At 45.3% G+C, this 18,376-nt stretch overlaps 1 protein-coding gene across 3 annotated transcripts; it reads left to right on the plus strand.

Moving 5' to 3' along the window:
- Positions 1 to 250: 250 nt before the first annotated feature.
- On the plus strand, positions 251 to 17,912 carry pik3r4 (phosphoinositide-3-kinase, regulatory subunit 4). Of its 3 annotated transcripts, none has more exons than XM_061820936.1 (20): positions 251 to 404; positions 1,478 to 2,203; positions 3,196 to 3,329; positions 3,406 to 3,613; positions 3,860 to 4,249; positions 4,458 to 4,592; positions 5,931 to 6,152; positions 6,449 to 6,622; positions 7,743 to 7,888; positions 7,957 to 8,160; positions 9,689 to 9,890; positions 10,059 to 10,168; positions 10,744 to 10,966; positions 12,342 to 12,672; positions 13,868 to 14,079; positions 15,477 to 15,608; positions 15,703 to 15,803; positions 15,974 to 16,062; positions 17,203 to 17,323; positions 17,475 to 17,912. In XM_061820936.1, exons 2-20 carry the CDS (start codon positions 1,486 to 1,488, stop codon positions 17,643 to 17,645), a joined length of 4,023 nt encoding a protein of 1,340 aa, XP_061676920.1. In that variant the 5' UTR covers positions 251 to 404; positions 1,478 to 1,485; the 3' UTR covers positions 17,646 to 17,912. The 3 variants fall into 3 exon arrangements, 2 of the variants coding, with proteins under 2 accessions (XP_061676920.1, XP_061676921.1); XM_061820937.1 differs by having other exon boundaries at positions 255 to 404; positions 1,481 to 2,203; XR_009795148.1 differs by lacking the exons at positions 15,703 to 15,803; positions 15,974 to 16,062; positions 17,203 to 17,323; positions 17,475 to 17,912 and having other exon boundaries at positions 12,342 to 12,507; positions 12,566 to 12,672.
- The last annotated feature ends 464 nt before the right edge of the window (positions 17,913 to 18,376 follow it).

Here is an 18,376-nt window from a genome sequence, read left to right on the forward strand (position 1 = left end):
TATATATATATTTTTTTTTTTTTTTAAACTACCGACACATGCATTTTGACTCTGAGCAGACCGTAATGTAGTAAACGTTATTAAAACGTTTTAGATGAGGTCGGTGGGTGTACATTATTTTTTACAATATAGAGCAATATTAGTCAGCTATCTTATTTGGAAATGCATTGTAAATTTCGCCGTATTTACCTTGCCTTTACCAAATAGACGATCTTTGCGTTGAAAGTGACAGGGCGTCTTCTTAATGACGTCACATTCTGACCCGGAATCACAACAACAGCTGCTCGAAGCAAATCGCTTCACCTCGTTCCGCTAATTCCTTTGAACGGTTTGTTTATTTTCTCTCTTTTGTTGTTGCCACTAATTTATAAACTCAGTGACTACTGCAGCCGCGCCACCCGCAGGTAAGACGATGTTTACATCACTTCCTGTTTATTTTTATTTTCTCACGGACGCTTTCGGGTGTTTGGCTAATGATGCTTCCTGGCACCGTTAGCCTGCATGCTAACCTCATGCCAACGTTATGTCATGTGACGGCTTCTTGGCCTTCAAACATGTTCTAATACTTGTGGAAATAAAGTACAACAGTGAAAATACATGGCTTGATAGTTAATAAATTTAGCATGAAGAGTCACATGAGGATGTCAGCCGATCACCTTAAGCATACAATGATGTATTGAGAATATCATGTCTCGGGAAAGCATGATTATTATTCCATGTCCCTGGTATTCACCTTAAGCTAAGGTCTATATACTATTACGGTCTTTGACAGATGTTAACGAGTAGAATTTTACATCATTAGTTGAACTAGTAACACGCAGTTGTCTGCTTGTGCGGTTTTCTTTTACTCGTAACGTGTAGTGGTCCAAGGACGGTTCTAGATTTTCATCTTAAGGGTCATGTAGTAGTTTGATCCTCATTCAGTGCACTAGGGCGCACTAGTAGAATGATTTTTTTTCACTCTGAGTGCGCTGTACTAGTTGTACTAGCCCCAACTTGTAGCCATGTGTCATTAGAATGTGTTCTCAATTGCCTTACCTGGATACATTAGTACACTAATAATTTTCCGAATTCCATCAAGCTGTTTTCTCATTTCTTCAATATGCTTGATCTCGAGCTTTATGTCCATGTATTAGTAGACTCTTATTTTTTTACTAGTAAGAATTCAGAACAGTAGTTGAATAACTGACACTTTTGGCCAAGTTGTGCGCAATTAAACCTTACTCGTAAAATACTGTGCTCGCAACACTACGACGCACAACTAGTAGGATTTTGTTGTACACTAGTAGACTCCTGGACCTACTAATACCAACAAAACTCCCACAAGTAACTTTGCCTCACTAATTGATTTAGTAGTATGCCAAAGTTGTAATAATAGTGTGCGGAACAATGGGCCTATTTTGAGACAAATCCACATTCAAATACTACACTGACTGCTTTGGTGGATAACGAATAATGGTACCCTTTGACCCCCCAGCAGCAGCAATGGGCAATCAACTGGCGGGCATCGCCCCATCACAGATCTTGTCGGTGGACAGCTACTTCTCGGACATCCACGACCACGAGTACGACAAGAGTCTGGGCAGCACGCGCTTCTTCAAGGTGGCGCGTGCCAAGCACCGCGAGGGTATGCTGGTCGTCAAGGTGTTCGCCATACAGGACCCGTCGCTTCCGCTCACCAGCTACAAGCAGGAGCTGGAGGAGCTGAAGATCCGCCTGCACTCCTGCCACAACTGCCTCCCCTTCCAGAAGACGTCGCTGACGGAGAAGGCCGCCATTCTCTTCCGCCAGTACGTGCGCGACAACCTGTACGACCGCATTAGCACGCGGCCGTTCCTCAACAACGTGGAGAAGCGCTGGCTGGCCTTTCAGATCCTCACCGCCGTGGACCAGGCGCACAAGGCTGGCGTGCGGCACGGCGACATCAAGACGGAGAACGTGATGGTGACCAGCTGGAACTGGGTGCTGCTCAGCGACTTTGCCAGCTTCAAGCCCACCTACCTTCCGGAGGACAACCCCGCCGACTTCAACTACTTCTTCGACACGTCCCGCCGCCGCACCTGTTACATCGCACCCGAGCGCTTCGTGGACGGGAGCATGTTTGCCGCAGAGAGCGACCAGAACACTCCACTGGTGGACTTGAGCAGCAGCAACCAGAGGAGCAGAGGCGAGCTCAAGCAGGCCATGGACATCTTCTCTGCAGGTACCCCGGGGCCGGATTCACTAAAACTCCACGCTTGCAAAAAATGGAACTAGATTGCAAAAGATCTACGAGGTGCTTCTGTTGTGTTACATTTTGGTCCCGGCAGCCACTGGATTCAAATTTCAAGCCACCGTGGACAAAACAACAGATATGACGTAACGCAAGGGGACAGGATGGGAAACCATGACATGCTGTTACTGTAGTGAATCTCTTGGAGAGACATAAACTGTCCGAAAAAAAATCCCACAAGATTCCTGGTGGGCGGCACGGTGGTTCAGCTGGTAAAGCGTTGGCCTCACAGTTCTGAGGACCCGGGTTCTATCCCGGCCCCGCCTGTGTGGAATTTGCATGTTTTCCCCGTGCCTGCGTGGGTTTCCTGCCACATCCCAAAAACATGCAACATTAATTGGACAGGGTGTATCCCGCCTGCTGCCCGTTGACAGCTGGGATAGGCTCCAGCATTACCCGCAACCCTCGTGAGGATAAGCGGCAAAGAAAATGGATGGATGGATGAATTCCTGGTGCAGACGAATAAATGAAAAAAACAACAACCTTTGTTTCAAGTTTTCTCAAAACAATTAGGAACTTTTTCTTTTTAAACAAATATCAACACTTCCTTATATTAGTCAGTGCGTCATCTATGAAGCAAAACATGTTAGGAAAAGCCAACTATAACTTCTGAACGTTATTTGGTGTTAATTAGAGGCAATTTAAATGGTAGTGATTGTGTGCTGTGATTCATATTTAATGAGTTTGAATGTGAACAGTTGAATCCTCGGTTGTAAGAGCACGTGTACACTTGTCTCAGTTCCTCATTTTTACTTCCCCTCTTGAAAATATCTTTTTTTTTTTATGTGTTGTGCAGGTTGTAAGTCAGTAATGGTGGAGAAAGTATACATTTTTTTTATAACACAAACGCCTGCCATTTCAACAGGGGTGTGGAGACTTTTTATATCCTCAAACATCAGCAGGATATCTCTGTTTTTACCCAGGCTGCGTGATCGCCGAGCTCTTCACGGAGGGCGTCCCGCTCTTCGATCTGTCCCAGCTGCTGGCTTACCGGAAAGGACACTTCCAGACGGAACAGGTCCTGGAGAAAATCGAGGACCGGAGCATCCGAGAGCTGGTGGGACCAGTGTTTGACACGGCGGTGCGGAAACTGTGGGAAACATCCCAAACACGCCTTTTCTGATGATCCTCAGGTGGCTCAGATGGTTCAGCGGGAACCGGAGCGGCGCTTGGCGGCCGAGGACTACTTGAAGCAGCAGCGGGGAAAAGCCTTCCCCGACATCTTCTACACCTTCCTGCTGCCTTACATGGCGCAGTTCGCCAAAGACACTTTCCAGTCGGCTGATGAGAGAGTGCTCGTCATACGCAAGAACCTGGACAACATCCTGCACAACCTAAGAGGTGCTGCGTAACGGATATAGCAAGTGTTTTTGATGTGGTGGTAAAAGTACACTGTTAAGAATATGAATCAGTACATTTATTAGAGTGTTTTTAAAAATCGTACTTAAGTATTTATCCACCGACCTTGGTATGATGTACTTTTGCTTCCTCAAGTGTTCTTTGACCAAGGTGGATGAGTGAATCTTTTTTAAAAGAGAATTGTTTCCTCCTCATGAGCTAATACACGTTAGTCTGTTCTTGGTGCAGGCACGGCGAGTTCCTCCCAGGATGCGGGCGACGGCGCAGTGAGTGCCAAGGAGCAGCAAGGCCTGATTGTACTGGCGTCGGTCATCACTTCCTGCCTCCAGACCCTGCACTCGTGCGACTCCAAGCTGGCAGCGCTGGAGCTGATCCTCCACCTGGCGCCACGTCTGGGCGTGGACATCCTGCTGGACCGCATCACCCCGTACCTGTTGCACTTCTGCAACGATCCCGTGCCGCGTGTGCGAGCCCAGGCGGTGCGGACCCTCACCAAGGTGCTGGCTCTGGTCAAGGAGGTGCCGCGCAATGACGTCAACATCTATCCCGAGTACATCTTGCCGGGCATCGCCCACCTGGCGCAGGACGACGCCACCATTGTCAGGCTGGCCTACGCGGGTAAGCGGCAACTGTGTCCAGGGGTTTTCCTGGCTCAAATTTTGTTTCTACAGTATTGTGATCCCTTACACCCATGTATACCATGCACCCCACCGACTCAAACAGACACTTTTTCTGCAAAGTATTTGCATGTATTTTATTTAAGCATTCGAGTGCAGTAATAACATTTATGTCGGTTCACACAAGTTTTTGTTGTTGTTGGTATCAGAGAATGTGGCGCACCTAGCAGAGAGTGCCCTGCGCTTCCTGGAGTTAGTACAGGAGAACAATGTTGGCACGGAGCACGATGCCAGCAGCGAGGAGGCGGAGGAAACTCTACACCCCAGCGACAACTACGACTCAGGTTGGTGCAGCTAAGCTCATGGTTATAAATCTCACCGAGTGCATTTTAAAGGAAATACCATTTGGTACATACATACGCCGGAGCTGTGTAAAAGCCGCTAGTGCCCATGTTGAAACCCAGATTCAAACACGAGATATTTACAAAGAAAGACGGTATACAGAAACGCTACCACCATGCTAGCGTTAACGCTAACAGGGCTGGTTAAAATAAGACTTACCGGTAAATATCACTGAGACACGCCAGTAACACAGCAGCAATACGCTAGCATAGCGCTAACGCTAGCTCAGCGCTAACAGCGCCGGTGTGACGGTCTGAGCGCTCCCCCGTGCTGCAAAGTCTCCTTGTGATAAATGCAAATGCATTACTCACAGGGGAACTCTGGGTACGTCGCAGACGCTTACTGGGAAATTAGGGTCTCTCATTCTCGCTCTCATTCCTCCTCCTCCTTCTTCTACACAGAGGGAGCTAACATACGTTATATCCTAACGCTAACCTTCAAAAAAATTTATAAAAAGATATACACATATATGTACATTCATTGTGTTTGTCTTTCAGAGACGTCTAGAGTGTTACGTGTGAATTTAGACTAACGTCCCCCTTTGTTCAAACCAGCAAAATGCAGACGAGGTAGTTGTATTGCGTTTCAGACAATTTAATCTCGCACACATCAACACAACACAAACACGATGAAATAGCTAACACAAAATAGGCGTTCAAGAACAGAGTAGCTGAGCCACAACGGTGAATACTCAACAATGTTGAACGAGTGTTCCCAAACAAGCAAATGTTCGTGCCAGCAGGGTATTCCAAATTAGCGAAAGTTCTGGCCGGTCCAAAAACGAAAGGCAGCAGGCGTCTGTGTAGTGTTCCGAGCAGCGTAGTTTCCCAGAGCAGCAGCGAGGTCGTGAGAAGAAGCCTCCTTGTCCGCCTTTCTCGTCCTTATATAGGTAATCCTTGAAACATTTCGCACACACAATAGCGAACATGAACACTCGGTGACAAGTTGTCGAATGGCACATGTTGAAGCATGGATGGGGACGTTAATCACAAGAAGACTTTTCAGCACCGGGAGGGCTCAGACCATCACACCGGTAAAAGTCACTTCCTCGGCACATATATTCCACCGGTCTCATTCTTACCTTTTCCGCTCGAGTACCCCCTTGGGGCCGTGAGGGAAAAAAATGCACAAATTAGCCGCATCACCGCGTAAACCGCAGGGTTGAAAGCGTGTGGAAAAAAAGTCGATGTCTCTCTCGACCAAATGTGTGTGTGTGTGTGTGTGAGAGCGAGAGATCTACTGGCTTAATAGCGATCAGTAGCATTGAGGTGTCTGCGCAGAGCTGCAGGCGCTCCACGAGATGGTGCAGCAGAAAGTGGTGACACTGCTGAGCGACTCCGAGAACGTGGTGAAGCAGTCGCTGATGGAGAACGGCATCACGCGCCTCTGCGTCTTCTTCGGCCGGCAGAAGGCCAACGACGTGCTGCTGTCGCACATGATCACCTTCCTCAACGACAAGAACGACTGGCACCTGCGCGGCGCCTTCTTCGACAGCATCGTCGGTGAGCGCTAGTTCATGTCTTGACCCTAAGCCAGGAGTTCTCAAACCATGGGAAAAGCAAAATAAATCTGCCAGGTAATTAGAGAAAGAATTGTGAAACTGAGGACCGCTGGGATAGGGTCTAGCACTCCTGTGACCCTTGTGAGGATAAGCACCTCAGATAATGGATGGATGAAAATCATAGTTTATGGAAGAAAAAAAATTCAGACAAAGTCACAGTTTGGGGACTTCTTGGGGTTTCGGAACCACTGCCCAGTTTCTAACCCTCACGTTGTCTTTGTATGTCGCCACGTGGAGGCGTGGCGGCGTACGTGGGCTGGCAGAGCTCGGCCATCTTGAAGCCGCTCCTCCAGCAGGGCCTGAGCGACACGGAGGAGTTCGTCATCTACAAAGCTCTTAACGCGCTGACGTGCATGTGCCAGCTGGGCCTGCTGCAGAAGCCTCACATCTATGAGTTTGTTGGAGACATCGGTAAGTTCACGTCTTGTGCTGAGTGCACCTCCGGGACAACTTGTGCAATGAACTCGAAGTATATCAGACATGCACAATTTGTAAAAATTAACATTTTAGAGACCATAAACTGCATTACTGAGACCATGTTTTTTCCTCCGACATCTTTTAAAGACATTTGAAAAGCTATTAAAACACCCAAATGTTTTCAAAACCTTTAAATGCATTTTAACGATATTTTTATACGAACAAAACTGCAAGCATAAAATATATAGAAAATACTGCAGCCCACAGGAGCTTCTCTGTGACTGTGCTGGATTGTGTGTGTGTGGCTTGCAAGAGTCTGTAATATTTTTTTGTTCACTTAAATTGTTTAATTAATTTTTTAAATAAATGTTTGTCTAAATAATTGAGTCATAAATAATACAATCTACAATGTTGCCCAAAAATACCAATTATGTTTCACAGTATAATTTTAATTCATTTTTTGAGTGGAATTATAATCATTAAGTGGGGCGGCACGGTGGAAAAGCTGGTAAAGCGTTGGCTTCACAGTTCTGACGACCCTGGTTCGATCCCGGCCCTCCCAGTGTGGCGTTTGCATGTTCTCCCCGTGCCTGCGTGGTTTTCTCCGGGCACTCTGGTTTCCTCCCGCATCCCAAAAAACATGCAACATTAATTGAACACTCTAAATTGCCCCATGGTGTTATTGTGTGTGCGGTTGTTTGTCTCCATTTGCCCTGCGATTAGCTGGCAACCAGTTCACGGTGTGCCTTGCCTCCTGCCTGATGACAGCTGGGATGGGCTCCAGTACTCCCCGCGACCCTCGTGAGGATAAGCGGCAAAGAAAATGGATGGACATATAAAGTGGACCTTTGCATATTCATGGTTTAGCATTTGCAAACTGATCTAGTATTTTTCCGGGGGAATCTGACAGTTTCCTTCCCTACTTTTCTATTATTGAGGACTTATGGCTTGATTTTTTTTTTTTTTTTTTTTAATATACCAAATCTATAAATCACCTTCCCTATCTGTCTCTTGTATTAATCAAATGTATCCCCTGGAGCACAGAAGTACTTTTCAGCTTTGTGGCAGGTCTTGGTTCCTTGGTGCCTTCAGTGTTCTTGTTTCGTCCATGCAGCGCCATTCCTGTGCCACCCCAACCTGTGGATCCGTTACGGAGCCGTGGGCTTCATCACGGTGGTCGCGCAGCACCTCAACGTGGCTGACGTGTACTGCAAGCTGATGCCGCACCTCAACCCCTTCGTGACGCAGCCCATCATCCAGGTTAGGGCGTCCTCCTCATTTTCGTCGCCACCCTCCTTGCTCACGTTTGCCGGGCGTGTTGTCCTCAGATCGACAAGGAGCTGGTCTTGCTGAGCGTCCTGAAGGAGCCACTGAGTCGCTCTATCTTTGATTACGCGCTGCGCTCCAAAGACATCGCTAGCCTCTTCCGCCACCTGCTGCTCCGGCAGAAGAAGCGCGCCGGCTCCATCCCCGAGTGCCCGCCGCCCGAGGACCCCGCCATCGCTCAGCTGCTCAAGAAGCTGCTCTCGCAGGTGAACACACCTGAGCCATAATCAAAACAAATCTCTTTTTGGCCAATTTATTTGTACCGGAGTCAAAACAAAAGGAAAGGCTATTTACTATGAAACTCACACATAAATCAGGAGAATTTAAGCACCAAAATGTTCACACAAACCAACATAATTTCATCTATTGAAAGTCTGCCATCTTAATACTAACATAATTTGTAGGGTGTGCAATGCCAAAGAATGGCTAAGATGAATTAATATAGACATGACGGTATTTATAAGTCTTCAAACAACTTCTATTTTCATACTCACATTTGAAATTTGATTAAAAACCACAATTATTCTGCTGTATGATTGTCAATAGGTGGATACACAAGTTAATAGTACCTTTTACTCGAATCCATTGGAAGAGCATTTCATTGTTCTCCCTGTCACTACAGTGGTACCCTGTTTTACGCGTGAGTTGACTTACAAGCCTTTCAAGATATGAGCTATATTTTTTCCTACCTTAATGCTAATACAAAATGCAAAATGCCATAAATGCGCTAACAAAACTAGCAACAACGTTGTGGTAGTTTTAACCCTTTAAGCAATAGATGTAACAGATTTTTGAGCATATATATATATGTATATATATATCCATTTTCTTCGCCACTTATCCTCACGAGGGTCACGTGGAATGCTGGCACCTATCCCAGCTGTCAATGGGCAGGAGGTGGGGTACACCCTGAACTAGTTGCCAACCAATCGCAGGGCACATAGAGACAAACAGCCGCACTCACAATCACACCTACGGCCAATTTAGAGTTTCCAATTAATGTAGCATGTTTTTGGGATGTGGGAGGTAACCGGAGTGCCCGGAGAAAACCCACCCAGGCATGGGGAGAACGTGCAAACTCCACACAGGCGAGGCTGGGAACTAACCTGGGTCCTAAGAACTGTGAGGCAAACACTTTACCACCTGAGTCACCGTGCCACCCATATATCCTCCGTAAATAAGAAAAACCCTACTGTTACGGCAGCCTACTGAGTCTATCCATCCATCCATTTTCTTCACCGCTTATCCTCACGAGGGTTGCAGGGAGTGCCCGAGCCTATCCCAGCTGTCAACGGGCAGGAAGCGGGATACACCCTGAACTGGTTGCCAGCCAATCGCAGGGCACATTGAGAAAAACAGCTGCAGTCATAATCACACCCAGCTGCAATTTAGAGTGTCCAATTAATGCCTACTGAGTCACTTAGTCTTTACCATCTTTTTGTATTGGTGTATGTTTTGTACTGCCCCCTGGTGGACAAAGGATAGACACAAGAGGGAGCCCACTAAATAATCATGTTGCACAAATTGAATTTTTTTTTACATTAATTATATAATTACTGTATGTATTTATGAAGTGGAATAAAATCCCATTGTTTCCTTATTTAAAAACTGAAACATTTTTGTAGGTTTTCTGACGAATCAGTTCATTTTAATAGGGAAAGGTATTCTGGATACGTGATATGATGGATGAGTACAAATTAGCAAGCGCTTGTCGTGTTTGGGTGCCTCGTGCAGGGAATGACTGAGGCGGAGGAAGACAAGCTGCTGGCGCTCCGAGACTTCATGCTCAAGTCCAACAGGGCCAAAGCCAATATGGGTGAACAGACCCACCTGGGGGAGGCGGCCCAGACCGGCGTCATCGACCTGGCCATGCTGGGCATCACCGGACGCCAAGTGGACCTTGCCAAGCCCAAAGGGGAGGTTGATGACAAGCGAGGTGAGTCTCATATTAATTTTCCTCATTTAGGTGGAGCCGTATGGACCTCACTTACTGCTCCCCGTCTATAGAATTTTCTAGATGAGAGGCGTGCAAGTTATTTTCATTGCAGGCGTCATCAAAGTGGTCAAATTGGGTTCACTTACGCTAACTTTTGGCCTCCCGCAGCGAGGAAGCACACCAAGCAGGACTCCATCATGAACGAGGAGTGGAAGAGCATGTTTGGATCTCAGGAGCCCGCCTCCACCGCCGCCGCATCCGCCACGCAGGGCTCCATGGTAAAGCTCGCCCTCATATATGTCCGACTAATCACTGCCGTTTTTTTAGTCATCAATGGGAAGGTGTGGATAGTAACAAATACATCCATCCATTTTCTTTGCCGCTTATCCTCACGAGGGTCGCGGGGAGTGTTGGAGCCTATCCCAGCTATCAACGGGCAGGCGGGCGGGGTACACCCTGAACTGGTTGCCAGCAAATCGCAGGGCATATAGATAAAAACAGCCACACTCATAATCACACCTAGGGGCAATTTAGAGTGTCCAATTAATGTTGCATGTTTTTGGGATGTGGGAAGAAACCGGAGTGCACGGAGAAAACACAATACAGTTTGCTAAAAATGTTGTGTACTTGGCCTGAGGAAAAAAATTCCAGTTCTTTGAAGCTGGAGCCTTGATTGGGCCTTCTGAACAAATCAACAACAAAATAAAAAAATCTATTTACCTAAAATTTCCATCTAACAGTTTCAGCTGAAGTTTACTGTGAAACTAAAAATTATTATTGGAGGAACATTTCACCACAAACATATGTACTTAAGAAGAATGTGTTTTGTCCCCCACTGTCAACTGTCTTGCAGGCGCCCGACGGGCCATCGAGTCAATCCCGGAAGAATGCGGCGTCGCCGGCGGTCACCGTGCAGCAGGCCGCGATGATCGGGCTCAGCTATCAGCGCCGCGTCAACACGTGCAAGGTGGAGCTGCAGCAGCTGGTGCAACAGAAGCGCGACCAGTGCAGCGCCGAGCGCATGGCCAAGCAGATGATGGAGAGCGCCGAGTGGGAGAGTCGCCCGCCGCCGCCCGGTAAACTCCCACTGTTGCTTTTCTCTTGTCGCCCACTTCAATAGAAGGAGTCAGATTAAAAAATAATAATAATAAAATAAATGACTGGAAAACACATTACTAGTAAGGCAACACTCTGCACTAGTTGACATCTGTGTGCTGTTCGTACTCCTAGTAAAGCGCTAGCTGTTAACTAGTACATGGTCAGGAGTATTACTCGTAGCCACAATCATCTAGTGCACAGTTTTGCCTCACTGGTAACATTTGAAAAGTGTCCGTGCTAGTTCATGGTAGCCCCACCACATCTACATTAGTAGAACAAACACTAATATTTTTTTTTTCCTCACTACTGTCTTCCACAACTTCTGCCCACTAGTAGAGCAATGAGAGCGCATTAGAAGAACCGCTCCAGGTTATTACTAAGGCAAAACTATCCAATACTTGAAATCAATTTGCGAGTAGGACTCTGCAGTAGTTGAAGTCTATGTGCAACTAGTTCTACGATTAGAGTGCACAAGTATAATGACTGTGTATAAGTATAGTGACGTTTTTCGTGTACTGTTGTCCATTACTCTGTGACGTCTCTGGAGTAAAGCAGAAGAATTTCGACGGACTAGTAGAATAACTATGCACTAGTTGACCCCTGTGCACTACTATTGAAGCACTACACATTAATGAGTAGAGTGTCCTAAAGTACTAGTAGCATCCAGTTGTCAACTAGAGCAGTTTTGTCATGCTAGTAACATGTAGTTGTGATTGTAATTCTACAAGTGCGCCGTAACTAAGTTACACTAGTGACGTTTTCCCACTACTGTCTTCCATTACTTTATGACATTTCTGCCACTAGCAGCTACGTACTAATAGTTATTTTGCAAGCGCTCAGTGTAAACAAGTAGAATACCATGAGTAGTACGTGAAGGACACTTGTGAAAAGGTGCAGTCTTGCCTCACTGCTGACATGTAGTCTGTACTGGTGCCCCCCAAGTCCTTCTATTAGTGCACTTACCGTAATTTCCGGCCTATAAACTGCGACTTTTTTCACACGCTTTCAACGCTGCTAGCGTTAGTGTTAGCCTTAGTGCAGTTTTCAAAGCGTAAGCGCGGCGGCACTAGCGTTAAACTAGTCTGCCGTCTTTCTTTGTAAATCTCTCGTGTTTCAATGTGGGCACTTGTGGATTTTACTGAACTGCGGCATATGTATGTACCAAATGCTATTTCCTTTACAAATGTACTGGGTGAGGCTTATAACCAGGTGCGCTCCGTAGACCGGTATTTACAGTAATTGTATAGAGGACAAAAAGAGGACTAGTACCTGGGCAATTCAGCACACGAGTAGGATATGGAATAAATGCTCCAATGGCTCGTCATAGGCGTGTAACACATGCGAGTGTTTCAGGGTGGCACCCGAAGGGGCTGCTGGTGGCCCACCTCCACGAGCACAAAGCGGCCGTCAACCGCATCCGCGTGTCGGACGAGCACGCCATCTTCGCCACGGCGTCCAACGACGGCACCGTCAAAGTGTGGGACAGTCAGAAGATGGAGGGCAAGACCACCACCACCAGGTCGGTGTTGACGTACTCGCGTGTCGGCGGCCACGTCAAGACGCTGACCTTCTGCCAGGGTTCGCATTACTTGGCCGTGGCGTCCGACAACGGCGCCATCCAGCTGCTGGCGGTCGAAGCCAACAAACCACCAAAATCGCCCAAGGTCCAACCCTTCCAGACCAGGTAACCGCAGATGCATATGGAAAATGGTTTATTTCAGTGATACAATAAGTATTCAGTCTCAATTTTAATTGCCTTGTCTACACAATTAATAAAATATATCTTGGAATCCAATATGTAATCTAAAACATCTTATTTTACTATTAAAGCTATTTTTTTTACTCATCATTTCTATATTTAATTCTTAAATAAGGTAAATGAACTAAATAATATTGTAGACTTTTTGTAATTGAGTTATTTTTAATGAACTATGTTTGATAGAAAGTGAAAATATATATGTAGAATATGAAAGTTGAATTAATATAAGAATTTTGTATTGTTCTGTTATTTATGAGTAAATAGCAAATTATTTAAATCAGATTGATGAAAAAATAGTTAACTTTTTTTAATCAACAAGGGTAAGTAAGTTTCTTTCGGCTTGTCCCTTTCGGGGTCACCAGACCGTGTCATCTCAGATGAACGCACATATATGTTTGGCACAATTTTTACGCCGGATGCCCTTCCTGACGCAACCCTTCTCAGGGAGTGGAGGCCCCAGTGGGATCCGAACCCACAACCCCTGGTTTACCAAACCAGTACTCTAACCACCCCCAGTTGTGCCGTCAATTAACTCACATTTTCAGTTAACCTATCAGGAGCTTCCAAAGCAAAGACCTCCTTTCCTTTCCCAGACATTTAACAAAAAACGTTTTTCACGTAAAATATTTCTTTTAAAAATATTTCTTTGCAATTGTTTTTTTTTAATAAATCAAATAAATACTTCACTGAATAAATCACGAAGTAAGACCAACACAAAATATTAAAATTTTCAAAATTTATTCATTGCATTGTTTATTGCATTTTATTTAGATTTTATGAATTTAATTTGTTCAATGACCATGCTCATATCTCACAACGTGTGTATCTAAAATAATCCTTCACCTTTGAAATGAATGACAAAGTGCAATCAAGCTTTTCAGCCCCCCATTTTTTTTAAGAAGGATTTTTGCTGTCACCGTCTAGACGTGGGGTGTCCGCAACTTCCCTATCTCAACTTTTTCACTCTTCACTCAAGACAAAAAGAAAAGAGGCTAGTTGAAAGTTCATAATTGGAAAAATGTAGGCAGAGGCGCCACTGCATTTGATCGACATAAAAAATGCTAAATATCTGCAGTATGCAAAATTGCTTCTTTCACCAATATTTGGTACTTTCTTCCAGGTCTCTGGATCTCCAGGAAGACGGCTGTGCCGTGGACATCCACCATTTTAATTCCGGCGCTCAGGCCGTGCTGGCGTACGCCACGGTAAACGGCTCGCTGGTGGGCTGGGACCTTCGATCCAATTCCAACGCTTGGACGCTTCGGCACGACCTGCGTCTGGGACTCATCACCTCCTTCAGTGTGGACATGCACCAGTGCTGGTTATGCCTCGGTGAGCATGCCGCATGCCATACTTGATGTGGTCGGAATCATTCACTCATTTCCTACTTCCCAATTACTGGAGGACGGACTTACCGTTTCAATCTCCAGTCGCTATTTGCATTGGCGGTCGCTTATGGCTAGTTAATCACAATCAAATCATTACTCCTCGTACTATTTACAGCGATGACAATTTTCCGCGGATTTGCGGAAATCTGAGTTTTTTTTCAGCTGAAAATGTCATTGTTGTGAAACGTGTAGTTTGTTGAAAAAATTGGTTGAGGGGGTAAGGCTTGACGCAGGGTGAAGGTGTGATCAAGACCGGCCGCCAGCATCTACCGGCAATGCTTGGCGTGAAATTAGTCACAGCTGGCATTTCAGAAAACAGCATTGCTCTCTGTTTGGCTTACGGCCACGCTAGCCTGAGAACGGCCGATCTCGTCAGATCTCGGAAGCTAAGCGGGTTTGGCCCGTGGTTAGATCTTGGATGGGAGACTGCCTGGGAATACCATGTGCTGTAATTTTAGGCATAGTTTGTTCACAGCACTACTAATCACTGTGGAAAAAATTAAGTAGCCTTTTTAGTTTACCTACATGGTCCGCTACATAAAAATGTCTCTTTAGTTATTACGGAGTAGGGAATGATTATGGACACGCAGTGACTACTATTGAATAGCATTTGTGTGTTTGTGTTATAACCCCTGTAAGTCACACGTTTGAACACAAATGGTGGAGCAGCAAATGTGGATGGATAATATAACAATACCTGCAGACGTATATTCTTTATCCTTTGTGATGCATTTTTCACAGTCATTTGTGGAAGGCTAGAACATATGGCATTTCATTGAGGAAATATGAGACGCGATGCAATTGTTTGGCGTAATAAGTGTGGCCATGGAAAGAATTAAATATGTCTCTTAAGGCGCCGCTATATTGTTATTAGGGAGTAGAAAATGAATGAAGAAATTCGAAAACAGTCCATTGGTTGTTCACTACTTGTAGGCTTGAGAGAGAGACAGGACAATCTATACTCACTCCACATCGGAACATCCATCCATCCATTTTCTTTCCCGCTTATCCTCACGAGGGTCGCGGGAGTGCTGGACACCCTGGAACTGGTTACCACCCTAACACACACTTAACAATCACACCTTGGGGCAATTTAGAGTCTCCAATTAATGTTGCATGTTTTTGGGATGTGGGAGGAAACTGGAATGCCCGGAGAAAATCCACACAAGCGGGGTCGGGATCGAACCGCGGGACCTCTGAACTGTGAGGCTAACGCTTTACCAGCTGAGCCCAGCGTGCCGCCCACATTTGAACATCTCAATAAAATGGCGAACTCACTCACTCACTATGTAATGTTTAAGTACTGATTCCGAACACAACCTGAGCGTGCGTTGCTTGCAGGTACGAGCAGCGGCACTATGGCATGCTGGGATATGCGCTTCCAGCTCCCCATCTCCAACCACACGCACCCGGTGCGCGCCCGCATCCGACGCCTGCTCATGCACCCGCTCTACCAGTCGTCCGTCATAGCCGGTGAGAGAACACCCCCCCCCTCCCCTTGCGTTGTTCACTCACTTCCTGTTTACTTGCCGTTGACTTCCTGGCCGTGTGACGCGCTTGTGCGCAGCTGTGCAAGGCAACAACGAGGTGTCCATGTGGGACATGGAGACGGGAGATCGGAAGTTCACGCTATGGGCCAGCGCGGCGCCGCCGCTGTCCGAGTTGCAGGTGAGAAGCATTATTGGGCAATAATAATACAAAAAGTTAGACAAAAAGAATATTTTTCGGTAAATATGAAAGTAGTAATTGGAGTTTATAGCGTCACTCGTGCCAATGTTTTGCAAATTTGACGGCAGTTGAGTCTGCAAGCTCTCATGCTCCGCGTTCCTGTGTTGCAGCCGTCGCCTCACAGCGTGCACGGGATCTACTGCAGCCCGGCGGACGGGAACCCGCTGCTGCTCACCGCCGGCTCTGACATGAGGATCAGGTGTGACTAGAACTTTGGCAAATGTGGATTTATTTATTTTTTTTTTTGACCATATAATAATTCATTGTGCAAAAAAAATTCCATGGTTCAATAATTCAACTCCAGTAATTTAAATGCAAATTCAGATGGAAGAGAAACACCACGTTAACGTATGTCTCTGTCATCTGATTTAGAAGTGGAATTTCTAAAACAGAAAAATTAGGGAAAGACATTTTTGTAATCGTGAAAAAAATTGCCCAAAATTTCACATCTTGAATTCAAATTCAACCTGAGATGTCAAAAGAACACCACATCTATGCTATCTAAGTTTGAATTTGAATTTGTGATGGATTTATTATTGGAATTATTTATTATTATTACCATTAAAAATATGTGATATTTCATAGTAATAAAAAATGGAAAAATGAATGAAATGCAAAAAGGAAAAACATCAGTTAGACATTTCTTGGTTACAAACATTCCATGTCTTCAATTCAAATTTCTATACACAGATATATAACACCACAAGATATGTGTGCCATGTTGGATTTTTTTTTTTTTATTTAGAATTTTTAACCATGAGTTTTTGACTTCGTAGCGGCTCAGAAAATGGATGGATGGATGTTGACTTTGTAACAACAAAAAAAATCTGTTTGAAATTTCATGATGAAAATGTACTTCAGAAAAATAACGTTTTAATTCATATGTATATATACACACTGTATCTGTGCCTAACAAAATTTAATTTGAATTTTTTTGCATCATGAAATTTCTAATCAATTTTTTATCAAAAGATTCAACATCTTAAATTCTAACTCAGACAGCACAAAAATACCACAAGCTATATCTGTGACCTCTGATTTCAAGACTAATTATTTTACAAACAAACTTTGACATGATATTATTTTTAACCAAATTCTTGCACAGATTCAACTCCTGGTGTTTTGATGCCATCTCAGTTTGAATTTGAATTCAAACGTTAATTTTAACTTTAACTTCTGCCTTGTGACTAACTGGCCTGTTCACATTGGTTTCGGTACTCCCGTGACCCCTGTGAGGATAAGCAACATGGACAACGAATGGATGAATTTTGACAGATATTTTGGGGGAAATCTATCACCGTCATTCAAATTCCAAACTAAGTGACTTTGTGCCCGGCAGGTTCTGGGATCTGGTGTACCCGGAGAGGTCGTACATCGTGGCAGGCGGCGCCAACGACTCGCTGCACTGCCCATCCGTTCTGTACAGCAGGAAGATCATTGAAGGGACCGAGGTGGTGCAGGTAAGCGAGGCTGCGCAGCCAGATTCATTTTCCAAATTTTCAAAAGTAACTGAAAAATTGATTTGGGTACAGTAGTACCGGTACTTCCACCACCACTACTCACATCCAGTGAGTTCATGTCTGTGTGCGTGTGTTTGCGCCGCCCTCGCAGGAGATCCACAGCAAGCAGAAGAGCGGCGCGGTCGAGGACTCGCCACGCCGAGGACCCGAGTCGCTGCCGGTGGGGCACCACGACATCATCACGGACATCGCCACTTTCCAGACCACGCAAGGATTCATCGTCACCTCGTCCAGAGACGGCATCATCAAAGTGTGGAAGTGACGCGCGCGCGCACAAACGTTCACTCGCACGCAAAATTCCGATGGTTTCTATGGTAACGTATAAAAAGACTCCGTATTTCCTGCGACTTCCCGCCATCATAGAGCTCATATCAGCCTGCGATGATGACATGAGAAACGGCTGATGTCACTGTGATGTCATCTTGTACATATATTTTTTTATAGTTTGATCACGTGATGCCGCACAAATCATGTGACCTGCACGTGCTCAATAAACGCTGATGTCAAAATTGGCATCCCGATTGTGAAAAACGGCTCCTCCTACTTCTTCCTTCCACACAAGGTATGCATTCATTTTGTTAGCATGCTAGCATTAGCTACAATTACGGAACCTGAGACCAGCAACCCAACAAATTGATTCACTTTTAATCCTTTACTCGTTTATTTCTTATTTTACACCACTCCAACCGGAAACGCAAGTATTTCAGAAAGTTTTATCCTTTTTTTTTTTTCTTGGTTTTGCATACTTGTCATTGTGATGATTCATAATACAGTGAACCCCCGCTAGATTTATTTAGCATCCCTACCACAGATTCGGAAGGGTTCCTACAGTAGACGGGAAAATCCAAATTTAAGTTGTACTGAATACCATAATTTTCAGCATTCAAGCCGTGACTTTTTTCACATGCTTTCAACCCTGAGGTTTATGCGGTGATGCAGCGCTAGCGTTAGCGCACCTGGTTATAAGCCTCGGTACACAGAAAAGAGCTTAAC

The sequence above is a fragment of the Syngnathoides biaculeatus genome, chromosome 5 (assembly GCF_019802595.1).
Source record: "Syngnathoides biaculeatus isolate LvHL_M chromosome 5, ASM1980259v1, whole genome shotgun sequence".
NCBI lineage: Eukaryota > Metazoa > Chordata > Actinopteri > Syngnathiformes > Syngnathidae > Syngnathoides > Syngnathoides biaculeatus.

What these genes read in the sequence shown, in the direction of transcription:
- pik3r4 (XM_061820936.1), top strand. Translation starts at nt 1,486, where the DNA reads ATGGGCAATCAACTGGCGGGCATCGCCCCATCACAGATCTTGTCGGTG. An exon ending in TGAGTTTGTTGGAGACATCG is followed by an intron (nt 6,623 to 7,742) that starts GTAAGTTCACGT and finishes TCGTCCATGCAG; the next exon opens with CGCCATTCCTGTGCCACCCC. An exon ending in CCAGTGCTGGTTATGCCTCG is followed by an intron (nt 14,080 to 15,476) that starts GTGAGCATGCCG and finishes CGTTGCTTGCAG; the next exon opens with GTACGAGCAGCGGCACTATG.